General features: G+C 38.1%; 1 protein-coding gene across 2 annotated transcripts in view; it reads left to right on the top strand.

Annotated features, from left to right (window-relative positions):
- LOC121314102 (PDZ domain-containing protein 2-like) overlaps positions 1–13,214 on the top strand; it is a 123,035-nt gene that overhangs the window by 63,492 nt on the left and 46,329 nt on the right. For both annotated transcript variants that reach the window (XM_041247010.1, XM_041247018.1), the window contains 2 exons: positions 3,246–3,705; positions 12,424–12,569. In XM_041247010.1, the coding sequence (XP_041102944.1) occupies positions 3,246–3,705; positions 12,424–12,569 (606 nt within the window). The remainder of the gene's footprint in view (positions 1–3,245; positions 3,706–12,423; positions 12,570–13,214) is intronic.

Below are 13,214 nucleotides of genomic sequence, written 5' to 3' on the forward strand. Positions count from 1 at the left end.
AGTAAGCCATCCACAATAAGCAACACGGAACTGTAGAACTCTGGCAGGAAAACCATTGCTCACCAGAGATCATAAACAATAGTGCATGGGGTAGTGTGTGAGAAATGAGAATGGAATGGCCACCCTCAGGGTGGGATGCTTGGGTAAACACCTTGGGCTTTGTCCTCTGGGTTTACATAACATCCCACCCCTCGGGTGGGCATTCAGTTCTCATATCACGCACTACTCAATGCTGTATTCATTAAAAAGAAAACAAAATCATTTAAAGACTTTTAAAAGAGTTCATATATTTGTGGATTTTTTCAATTATGTTTCCTTCCAGCTTCAAACTGTTGTTTATATATTATTGTAGTTTCTTTGAGGTAATTCTGTCTGGCTTCTGCTTAGTCTAGCATTACAACCTGAGATCTGCACATTCAAAATTGACCATTTTCTCTGAAGTTATTATACAGCAAAAGTTCTTAAATATTCAAATGCTTACCTGAAAAACAGTAAATGCTAAATTGTAGAATATTTACAGACATTATGTTTTCACCATGAGTGAATTACCAAACAAAATAAATACATAAATAAATGTAAAAGTAACAACAGACATGTGAAATGTCCCCTTCTTGTACTGGACAGAGCGATCTTTAGCAGAAATATTTCTGATGTTTGATGTAGTGGGCGTCTTTTTCATTAAAGACATTGTAAAGAAATCGTGCAGCTCTGTGCAGTGTGTGTTCCATTACTTACTGGATGCAAACTAAACAGGCTGCCAGGTTCCTAAATTGAGGTAGTGCGGCAATAATGCAAACGTTTGTTGTATTTATTTCATCGTGAAATCTGTGATAACTGTGAAAGAAAATACAGCCTTATGAATGAGCCATCTTATAATACAGCACTTTTTAACAAAACCTGCTTCAAACACTTTTCAGTTACGCTTGGACTACAGTACATGAAATCAAGCATTCACTGGGTTAGTCGTTTATCACAGGGAAAAATAAAGTTTAAAAAAATACTGAACTCTTGATAATAATCTCAGTTTATTTATTAACTTTTGTTTTCAAGTGCTTTCTTCCCGTGCATTGTTTCATAGTGACTGTGGCCAGGAAGTGTAAGGTAGGATTTCATGGGGAGGAATTCTAGCTGTTTTTTCAAGAAAGTTCAGAGCAAAAAATAAAAGAAAAACAGAGGTAAAGGGTTACATGTTTAAACTGTAAATGAAAATGATTTTATAGGGATGTTTGATTGATTTTAAAATGTGTTAAAGTATCTTGATGCACTGTAAACCACTGTAATTGAATTTTAAATGGGGAAAGTCAAAGTCAAATTTGAAATAAATGCAAAAGTAAAATAAAACAATGACTATAAAAAGTAAAGTCGAAGGTGTGTATGCAGTACAGTACTGTTTACACCCTTAATACTAAGGAAAAAGGACAGCCAGCAGATTGAAGGAGGTTACAAGCTCAGTTTGAAAGTGCTAGATGTAGGTGCGTGGCGCCCATAGCTCCTTCCCACCAATATCAGCCCCTGGATGAATAGTGATGTGTTGCTCTAGTGCAAGTGCTTCTTGGAATGTATGAGAGCACTGACAGCCTGGTCCACATCCTGCTCCTTGTATTCCCAGTCCATTCCTGTCCTAGGAAAACTGCATTGCAAGGTACAGTTCCCGCTTTCTGTTTCTGTGGCAACAGTGAGGGGTTGCCATTTGGTGGTAGGTTAGGTTTCTGTTTTCAAATGCCCTCGGCCTGTAAGTTGTTGTATAAAATCGTTAGGCAGGGTTTGCTTCTGTGAGCAGGAGCAATCAGTCCACAGTAGTAGTTAGGTTTCTGTTTTCAAATGCCCTCGGCCTGTAGGTTGTTGTATAAATTCGTTAGGCAGGGTTTGCTTCTGTGAGCAGGAGCAATCAGTCCACAGTAGGGTACAACAGTAGCACCTGCCTGGTTCTATCATTTCTGCATGGAAATTAGAGGAACAGTTGACTCAACAGAAGCTATTTTTGTAATATGCTTACTAAATATTTTGTCCATTAGGTAATGTAAGATGTTTTTGCAAAATGATTAGTGCATCCTGACAGTTGATAAATGACTGACTCTCTCTCTCTCTCTCTCTCTCTCTCTCTCTCTCTCTCTCTCTCTCTCTCTCTCTCTCTTCTCTAATATATATATATATATATCTATATATGATATATATATATATATAATATATATATGGTTTTATACATGCCATGCATGTAAACTGGGCTCTCAGATAACCTGATTACACTGGTTACTGCTGCCTTCTCAGTAGTTTGTGAGATGACTCATTTCCACATTATATAATTTAATCACAGTAAAAAGAAGCAGCAGTGAAAGTTGATCTGGATTTAAGAGGTAACATCATGCATAACCGAACCAGACCCCTAGACTTTCTGAGCTTGTACAGCAATACATGTATTTAGGGGTGCATTCACAAATCATTATGCTTAGAGATCTTATTAGCTGGTGGGTTTGTGGTGTGTTTCGGAGAGCTGGGTAGTTATAGAAATTTGCCGCAAACACATTTTCAGATCAATCCAACAAGGAGTTACTGTATAATCCTCCCAAGCTTTCATAACAAACATCCAAAACCACATCCGTGTCATATCCAAACATTGTGATCTGAGTGACTGAACTCCTCAGGGGATTTTAACAGCGCTGTTGTGAACCTCATCTGTCACTGTCCTCATTCACTGTACTTTTTTTTCTAAGAAGCCTGACTAAGAGCTCTCTAATGGTGAGTCAGTGTAAGAATCTTCAGCACACTCTTGTTGATAACATCACTGAATATTACAGTGTAAAAATCTTCAGCACACTCTTGTTGTTGATAACATCACTGAATATTACAGTGTAAGGAACTTCAGTGCACTCTTGTTGTTGATAACATCACTGAATATTACAGTCTAAGAATCTTCAGCCCACTCTTGTTGTTGGTTGGTTTTGTAATTCAGTAAATCGGTTTTACTGTACTGTGTAAGGCCGATACAAAAAAAGAGGGAGCACTGTCTTTGACATTCTGTACATTTCTGGACTAGCTACAGTAAGTCTTTCATTCTCCATCATCTCATCAGCCTTGCTGTCCTAGATTTTTGTCCATTATTTTAACTGAGTACTTAATTATCAGATAGAACAAACTTTTCAGGATACCGCTCTAGTGCTTCAAATAGAATAAGAGAACGTAACCCCTGTGTCACACTGGTTACGGAGGAAGTGTTGATGTCATTTTTTTATTTCTTTGTTTTGCAGTTACCTGGCTGACCAGTGCTGGAATGGCGGATTTATCTACATGATCATGCTGCGTCGTATCAAACGCAAAGCTTCTCTTCCTCCTTGCAATGGCGCCAGCGGCGGTGGTGAACACAGGGCAAGCATCTCCTCAGAGCTGAGTGGGAGCCCTGCTCACAATGGGAAGAGGACCCGGAAGTTCGGGGTCATCTCCCGGTCCTCCTTCACCCGGGAGAGCAAGGACAGTGGCAGGGACAGCCGAGACTCTGGGCACGAGAACGGATACTGCAACTCCATGGACGTGGAGGTTTCGCCTAGAGAGACTGTGCACCCCGCGGAGCAGCGCTCGGAAGGGAACACCAGCACTGAGCCGCCGCTCCACAATGGGACCTCCTCTCTGACTGTGACAAGTGGGCTCCCCAGAAGTCGGCTCTCGGAAGGTGGGAAAACAGACTCCCTGAACAGCGAGCATCCTGGTCCGGTAAGACATGTACCTGGATCAATCGGTAATTTAACACAAAACTCACTCAGTGCTTTGTTAGGCTGATAAAATGGTGCTATGGTCACAACTGGAGCCCCTAAAGCTGAGGTGACATGAAGCCACTTTGTGACATTGTTTCAGGAGACTTGGTTTCAGGCCACTGCATGGCACACCAGGGGAGACTTGGGGGTTTGATACAGCAAAGTTGCTGCAAACAAGGTCTCCAGGCCTCCTGGAACCAGGTTTCAAGCCACTATTCCTGAAAAAGTAACTTTGTCTTCCGTCAGCTTCAGATCTGTATTTTTCTACCCCAAACGAGTAAAAAGGTTCATCTTATGGCAGGAACTGGAGGTTTGTTTTAATTGTCATTTTCTCGCTTGCATTTGGCATTTAGTGATGGTCAATTTAAACAGTGTTTTTATTCCAATTGAAACAGTGCTGTCCTTGTGCTTTGAAGTGAAACATACTTAGAGGCATACAATAGTAAGATGTGCATGTGATGTTGAGTCATTGAGCTAATACGTCATTAAAAAATTCTGAATGAAATGTATTGGTCAACGCTGAAAGAAATCTATTTCTGTATACTTTGTCTGTATTCTTGGTTTCAGGGGTAGAGCAGAATAGAAACGAATGCATTGCTTATCTGATCCCTATTTGATGACTGCGTATTGAAGCTGCCTGAAGTGCCCTCATTTACTGCCTAAGTGGGATGGGCCCGGTAATTACCTCATTGTGGTACAGTGGCTGCTTCGTTGTCCCTGCACAGGAAATGCGATTTCAATGTGTCTGTGTGCATCTAGATGGAGCTGCACTGCTTAGAAACTGAGTTATAAAATCAGCTCTTTAGTCTCAAGAAAATAGTTTGGATAAAAACGGAGCTGACAGGCTCATTTTTGATAGGGATTTTAATGAAACAGCAACCTTTAGTTCAAGACCTCTGATATTGAACTAAAATGTGTTCAGGATCAATAGTGAATTTAAACTACAGTATTATCTGTGAATGAAGCACACCCTCTGAATTACTTGTATCCCAACCCCCAGCTGCTTTTAAATTGTTGGATATATCCCTCCAAAGCCATCAATGGTGCAGTCTTCTTCTAGAGAATACATTTTCTATCGCTGTGTTGGAAACCCTAATACAGTTAAACCTGTCCACTCAAAGGACAGTCTAACAGTGGCCTCTTAACACAGATGGGCTCTTAAAAGAGGGACCATAACTTAAGAATTTTCTATTTGTCTCTGACATGCTTTCCTGTAATTATGTATGTCTTGTATACACTGTAAAAGCCAGTAGATATAATATGAACAAAAGGAAGTATGTAATTTAATAATGCTCATTTAGATAATGCATTTACAAAACAAATGATTTTGTGAAAGTAATGAATGCTTGCCTGTCTCAGGTCACACCACGTTTTAAATTCTTTGCATATTTCAGTACCTGTGTCTGCCTTTCAGGTACGTGTTGATTCATTGAAACCAACGCCAGCGTAAGCAGATGATCTGTTTGAATTAATTGCACTGTTTTCATACTCTTATAAGTATGACTTTAATTTTCCTGTGTATTATTTTCATTTTAATGGTTTGCCTTTGTGTCTTAAGCTGCTACATCCTAGTTATGAGAACATTCTGTTAAATTAGCAGGAAAGAACAAAACAGCATGAAACAGTCACATTGGAAGCTACATAGTTCTCAGGCAAGTGCGAGAACGAAATGCAAGTTAAAATAGCATCTGGGGGAAGTGATTAATGTCATTGCTTGCTCTTGTGTTCGAATAATGAAGAAGGTGAAACAGAATCAGGAAGTCAATCAGGACATCAATGTAAAAAGAAGCGACTTTGTTTAGTAATTTAACTAGTTTCATAAGATATCGAATCGGCTCAAAAAATGGTCACGTGAACAAAAATAAAAAACTTAAACTTCAAGCCCCAGTTCTTTCCGTTTCACAGTGCTGTATCTGCGTCTTTCTAGTGCCGAAATTTTCAGCAGTTTTTCTGGCACTTACTTTCTCTACAAGTTTAATAACTTGATTTCTGTCATCTAGGGAGGACCTTTTGTTTCTCCATGTTTTCTCTTTTTCTTTGCTAAAGAGCGCTGTTGTTTTATTGATTATAGATAAAATCAGCTAAAATGGTTACCGTATTCCTTTGAATTTAGGACGTACCATTTAAAACAACAGCCGTGTGTAAGGGTGCTTAATACAGGTTTGAGCCCGTTGCTGGGCACAGAATTGTGGTCGCTGGTTGCATTACACAGGTGTTCGCTTAGTTAAATAAAAGCACAAATATTATTGGGAGGAATTTAAAGTGGCTGCTTAGACCAGGTGGTCGCTAAATAAAGTTGGTTGCATGAGCAGGTTTGCCTGTACTGTAAACCTCCTGTTTTAGATTTATTGAAAGGCTCTAATGGCCTGCATGTATTTTTAGTTCATATTCATGTGATTGTCCACATGTGTTTCTGATCTGTTTCCAATGCCTGATCCTGAGTTGACGTCATGATTTATTTACATCTTAAAATAGTGACTTGCCTTGAGCAAATAAAAAAACAACAACAACAACAACAACAACTACAACTACAACAGCAAAAACACTGCTGGCACTTGAGCTGCACTTCATTCTGTGCCACTGATCTGCTATCACAGATACTGTGCTCCCTGTGCTGACCCCTTTGTTTCCAGTGGTTTTGGGGTTTTCACTTTGCAGAAAGCTATGGTCTTAATTCACTTGGCTGTCTTTGTGTCAGGCAAAACCTATATAAAAAACGTATTAATGTACCTTGGGCACTAAGACGTTCTACCTTAGTCTATGAGTAAGTGTATTTGACATTGTGGAAAATAATAAATAAAGAGAACTAAACTTGTTAGCAGTGCCACTGCAGTGGGTGCAATCTGTAATTGCAATTTTACAAATGTTAAAATGACTAATGTAATTTTTGAAACTGCTATGCTAATTGTTTCAATGGAGCATTTGGTATGATCATTAGTGTAACTTTATGGAAATAGCACCATGTGCAGACTGATCTGCGTCCACTTTCTCTGAACCCTTGCAGTCAGTCTTGACTCCGTTGTCAGTAGTTAACTGCAGCAAACAAAAGCAGAGCAGCCCTGCCTGAGGTGTTCTGTCTCATCTTTCTAGCTCTTCAGTCTTCTATATAATAGAGAACATTTCTCTGTGATAGAATACAAAGAAAGAAAATTCCAGTAACCCCAGTGTCTCTTTTTACTGCACAGCCCTTAGGGAAATACGTCATGTTTTGAGTTCAACTACCAGTCCTGGGAGATAGATATACAAAAATACAACATAAACAGGAAATATCCAGTCTCCAAAAGAATCAACAACATGGTCAAACTCCCAAACAAACTGTGTACCAAATTACACTATTTTAGAGCATGACTTGCAAGCAATCCTGCATTCCCTCTGTCAGTTAACATTGCACAAGAGTCCTTACAGTTGTGCTTACCTTATAGTTAACAGGTTAAATAGGCATAATACAGGAGGACCCATATCTGCTTTACTGCTGGACCTCCATATTTCTGCAGAGGTAAAGAAACAAACTAGTGCTGTACAGTAGCATCTGATACAATGTGTGAACTTACATCAAGAATCAAGCAATCAGCAGTATTGAGGTGCTACAAACATGCATGTTTGAAATGAAAGCGTATATGACTTATTGGTAATAACATTTTGAATGCAGTGTCTCTGTTCTGTTGGTAATGAAAGGACACCTCATTAGATAAATTAATACAATTAATTCAATAAACACAGCAGCAAAATCCATTCCTTGGACCAGAGGCAGTGTGTTCCACAATGAACCACCATTAAAGAAGAGCAAGACTTGAACGTGCCTGTAATGCAGTGCATTCACTGCTGCAGCGATGGTGTGTGAATATGTTACGGTAAAAGTTTGAATATTGGCAAGTCTTAAGATTTAGTGGTAAATGTCCATAATAAACGTGATATCACTTTACTGCGTACGTTTACCGGTAACCAAGTGCCTTTGGGTAATGACTGAATGCTTTTCTAATCGCTTTCGTGTCATGCCATGAGTCTACCATGCTGCAATAGGTATGCATATCTATTCACTCTCTATCTTTGTGACATTTTGTGTTATAACCAAAGGTCCTAAATGATATAATTTGCATTTTACACAATGTCATTGTTCATCAAACTACTACGTATTTGGAGTACAGTATCCTTCAACACCATTGTGAATAGTTTTATACGCACATTTACCAGAATGTTGGTTGTTGTATGTAAGTGGATCATAGTATTGTTCAGTGCCATGTTGAACTAGTTTAAAATGCATTACTGTAAGCTTATTAATGACTATTTTGTTAATGGAAAATACATGCAGAAATACATATATTGTTCAACATCAATGTTTTTTGTTAATGGGCCAAGGATCGACATTAACCATGGCCCAGCGGCCTGAGCCGGTAGAGATCACAGTTTGGCTTGTAGTTAGGACTGGGCAGGCTACATTTTTTATATAGTATAGTGCACATGGCTTTCATTTTAATGAACCCAGGAAAATGGCCAGTATGCCAAAAAAGATGAAAAAACTAATTTACAAACCAATTTTTTAAAACCTAAGTACTGTACGAAACTGAGCATTCCCTCCGCACGTGGTATTTGTTGTACAGTCAGAGTCTGAGACTATACCGAAGTGCTGTCGGTTACCTCCACGTGACACATTTTTACCATTCAGGGTTTCTACAATTAAGCAACCAAGTGCACCAATAACTCAATAAAGATGAAAAAATACATTATGAAAAAAATTAAGATGAAAATGTAGAGTGGAGTGGAAGAAAGACTTCACTTGGCTTCATCATGACCGTGAAAATATTTAATGTTCGATCTTGTTTGCTGTCAGTTTCCCAGACTTGCAGATAAAAGTAGTTTTTTGGTGGGAATTCAACATTTTGTTTACATCATGTCCAGTCTCACACAGTAATAGTTCGCAATATAGCAGGTTTGTCTGCTGTGACTGCAGCGAAAGAAAGATGCACCTTCCCGATCCACTGCATGGAATCTGGACCATATGGTGGATTTGTCAGACTTCTTGATTTGAATCCGGTATGTTCAGGTCAGAAATGCCATTCCAGGACTCGTTGGTATCAGCATTAAGATTGGTTCTAACTTTTATTATTTGTATTCTTGTTGTTTTTATAGTGTTTATTATTAGGATTGTTATAATTCAGTTAACCTTTTAGCGTTGCTGTTTTGCTTGTGAGGAAATAAGTATCATTTGTACACGTACATTTTTAAATCGTGAATGCTGTGATTTCATTTTCTAAGAAGCACACCAAATGGCTGATTATTTAAAGCAATAAAGTATATATATATATATATATATATATATATATATATATATATATATATATATATATATATACACACACACACACACACACACACACACACACACACACTGTATATATTGGGCCAGATAAAATTATATCCAGGCCAGTAAAAACACTAGCTCAATGGCCCAAAGGGCTAAAACTCTAAATGTAGAGCCCTGAATGTGTATGCAGAAATAAATATATTCTGCGACACTAATGATTATTTTCTTAATTGATCATTTACTTGCATGAATAAGTAAATTATTTGATGATATACCTGCATTTACTAATAAGCTTTGATAAATCATAAGATTAAGCAGTAAATGTCTGAAAAGCAATCTATTTCTTCATTAATTTCAGCTATTTACCACTTTGTTTGGTAAATGTTGAGCTTTACCAGTAAAATTTAAGATTTGGAAACTTGTTGTCTTTCCGAAAGGAGACCCCACCCATCAATCTCATACGTTACCAGTTTGACCAGTTAAATAGGTCTCTCTGCCCACAAACCCCTGTCGTTTCTTTGTTTGGTCCTCCTCCTCCCTGCCTCCACCCTGAAGCATGCCTTGTCTAGGGGGAAGGTGGCCCCAAGCACCACTTGTCCTGGCCGCTGGCTGAGCCATTCTTGATCACTGTATTGCATTCATCTCAGCTTGGCCAGCATAGGGGTGGCTATCGAGCTCCAATGGATAAGGCCATGGGCCAATTGTAATGTGAATGTATTATGTATCTGTCTGTTATCATGTTCATGTCGGGCATAACTGTTTGCCAATTGTTCATGTGCCATCAGGCATATCTTTCACAACCAATAAACTATTATTTTTACTACTAAGTGGATATCTTCTTTCTGAATGACCAGATTCAGACTTTTACTGTAACATCCACCCCTTAGTTCTCAGTTAAGAGAAACAAGGATCAGCTCTTAATACTGTGCGGTGTGTTAAACCCATTCCCCGTGGGAACTGTAGTTAAACAAACGATTAGTGTTTCACTCAAACCATTTTATATTTAAGTGGCTGCTTAAAACAGCAAATCAGCAAATGTCATAAACACACCTCACATAAGCAAAGCTGTTAAAGGCTCCTAACCCACAGCAATTGTTCTCAAACATTGTGTACCTCGAGGGAAATACTCAGTTATTATATGACTTGAATTGAAGAGCTTTGTAACTTGTTATACGTGTGTGTTATCCAGGACGTGTTTATTGGATTTATTTTTCACAAATATAATTAAATTTTTCTAATTTAATTTTATTTAGTTTTATTACATATACACATTAATAGAACAACTAAAATAGATCAATAATAGTATAGCATACAGCATGTTTTAACTACTTACTTACTTTTTTTTAAAAACATTATTTGCTTTTTTAAAATGTTGACATAAACAGACCTCGCACAGAAAAATAATTTAGTTACCATCATTTCTCATTAACGGCAGTAATGGTAACGTACAGTCCCGACTCTTTTTAATTTACAATAAATACTGCCCATGCCCGCTGTAAAAATACAATAAATATATATATATATATATATATATATATATATATATATTATATATATATATATATATATATATGTATATATATATATATATATATATATATATATATATATATATATAGATATATATATATATATATACTGTCCTACTATTATGGGGCTGTCATAATAATTGCACATGCAGCAATCTACCCATTAAATAAGTGCAGTGGGATTTATTCATTCAAAATCATTCCAAACCAAAACAGCATTTGCTCCAGTGCAAAGTTTGAATCTCTTGAAATAAAACAAAAATTAGCATACTAATACAAAATATAAACAAACAAGCCACATTTTCCCCAAAAGGAATAAACAGCTAATTTAGACAGTTGCAAAATGCACATCATTATTTTGTCACCATCAGCTGCTTACATCCCCTCGTGTTCAGATTCTTTGCAGCGTTGTTTAATTGTTATGCACGGTGTAGGCATTTTAGAAACAAACATCGCTTCACTTCCATCACAATCTGAATTTCCAGGCAACTCCCTTCAAATTATACATCTGCGCAAGTCCTAGTCAGAGCTTCAGTTTCTCTTCAGACCGTGTCTATGGTAACGGTTGAGCCTTGACAACTACGACTGCAAGTATTTATTTAAAGTATTTTTTGTATAAACCTCCCAATTTAAAAATGTCATTCTATGTAGCTTTTATAATGATCTTTCATTTTATATCTTTGCATTTTGTTTTATTTTGTTTTTTATGTTGCTTTTTGTTTTATTTCGCATTTGCAAAAAACACGGCACTCTAATTGTTTGCTGTGATGTTTTCAATTGAAGAGCTTTGTAGCTTGTCATATGTGTGTAATATCCAGGACATGTTGACTGAGTGAGATCTGCATTCCTGCCAGAATCCTGATATCAGGAATGAGTGAGCAGAGGAGGGTTCCACTGAGTCCGGTCTGCAACTCTTATAAACACTTCAAAATCTCTTCCATCTGAAGGAGGAACCCTTTCCAGCTGTCTGCTCTGCACTATCTTTAAACTGTTTTGGAAGGGTGTGTGACTATTCCTCAGTGTGTGTGACTATTCCTCAGTGGTTTGTGTTGTATTTCTTTCAGGGATGCACAGCACAGTAACTTCTATGAAGGCCTTCTAACGACAACAAGCTAGTCTTTTAATATGCTAATAGGGCATTACTTTTGCGCCTTTTTGAAGCCAAAGGTTAGCTGGCATAATATCTGTATACCTTGTGCTGAGTGGCTGGGACTGATTGGGCTACAGTCTTCCCTTCTAGTTGATTTTGTGTCAGGAAGTGGTCCTGCATTCACAATACTTTATCCAGTTGGTTATCACAAGTCCATTTTTGTTTAATGCTTCTTATTATACCTAGTGCGACAGGACAGAAATGCTGGCACAGCATGTGCAATCTATCAGAATTGATGTCCTACCCACTTGCTATAATAAGTGTGAATAAGTTCAAGAATAAGACAGCATATCATGTTGGCTTATGCGCATATCTTCAAATACTCACTAAGATAAAACACAATAGTTTTTCTATCTGAAGTGACTGAGCTCCAAAGTAGCTGCTTATAACTCTTTACTGCATATGCGTTTTAGTAGTATAAATAACAGTACAGTAGTGTCTACGTGTAACTTCAGATTTCTTATCCTTCATTTAAGAATAGTTTGAAAGCTTGAAGGAAATCTGTGTGGAGCCTTTGAGCTTGTTGAAGCAGTCATCTCATCAGCAGTAACTTAATTTGTTTGTAAATCTTGCTGCATCGTCATTGTGAATTCCATCTACAGTAACTATTGTATTCCATCTAGCATGTAACGTTCATGAAAGGGTTTGTAAAGAAAGACATGTGTGAAACAGATCTGTCTTGCTTTGTCACCTCAGCCCAGAGAAGGCAGTCGAATATGGAAGATGCACATGGTGAAGGGACAGGATGGACTGGGGATCCAGATTACTGGAGGCCGCGGATCTAAGAAGTCCCCTCATGGCATCATCGTGACTCACGTGGAAGAAGGAGGAGCAGCTCACAGGTACCGGCTCTATTGTATTCTGTTGTTGTAAGGAGGGGTCTCCTCATCGCTGCAGGAAATGCTAAGTTCTGGGACATCATAAGAATATAAGAAAGTTTACAAACGAGAGGAGGTCATTCGGCCCATTTTGCTCGTTTGGTTGTTAGTAGCTTATTGATCTCAGAATCTCATCAAGCAGCTTCTTGAAGGATACCAGGGTGTCAGCTTCAACGACACTACTGGGGAGTTGATTCCAGACCCTCACGATTCTCTGTGTAAAAAAGTTATTTTCTGTTCTGAATGCCCCTTTGTCTAATCTCCATTTGTGACCCCTGGTCCTCGTTTCTTTTTTCAGGTCGAAAATGTCCCTTGGGTCGACATTGTCAATACCTTTTAGAATTTTGAATGCTTGAATTAGGTCACCGCGTAGTCTTCTTTGTTCAAGACTGAACAGATTCAATTCTTTTAGCCTGTCTGCATATGACATGCCTTTTAAGCCCAGAATAATTCTGGTCGCTCTTCTTTGCACTCTTTCTAGAGCAGCAATATCTTTTTTATAGCGAGGTGACCAGAACTGAACACAGTATTCAAGATGAGGTCTTACTAGTGCATTGTACAGTTTTAACATTACTTCCCTTGATTTAAATTCAACACTTTTCACAATGT

The sequence above is a fragment of the Polyodon spathula genome, chromosome 1, assembly GCF_017654505.1.
Source record: "Polyodon spathula isolate WHYD16114869_AA chromosome 1, ASM1765450v1, whole genome shotgun sequence".
NCBI lineage: Eukaryota > Metazoa > Chordata > Actinopteri > Acipenseriformes > Polyodontidae > Polyodon > Polyodon spathula.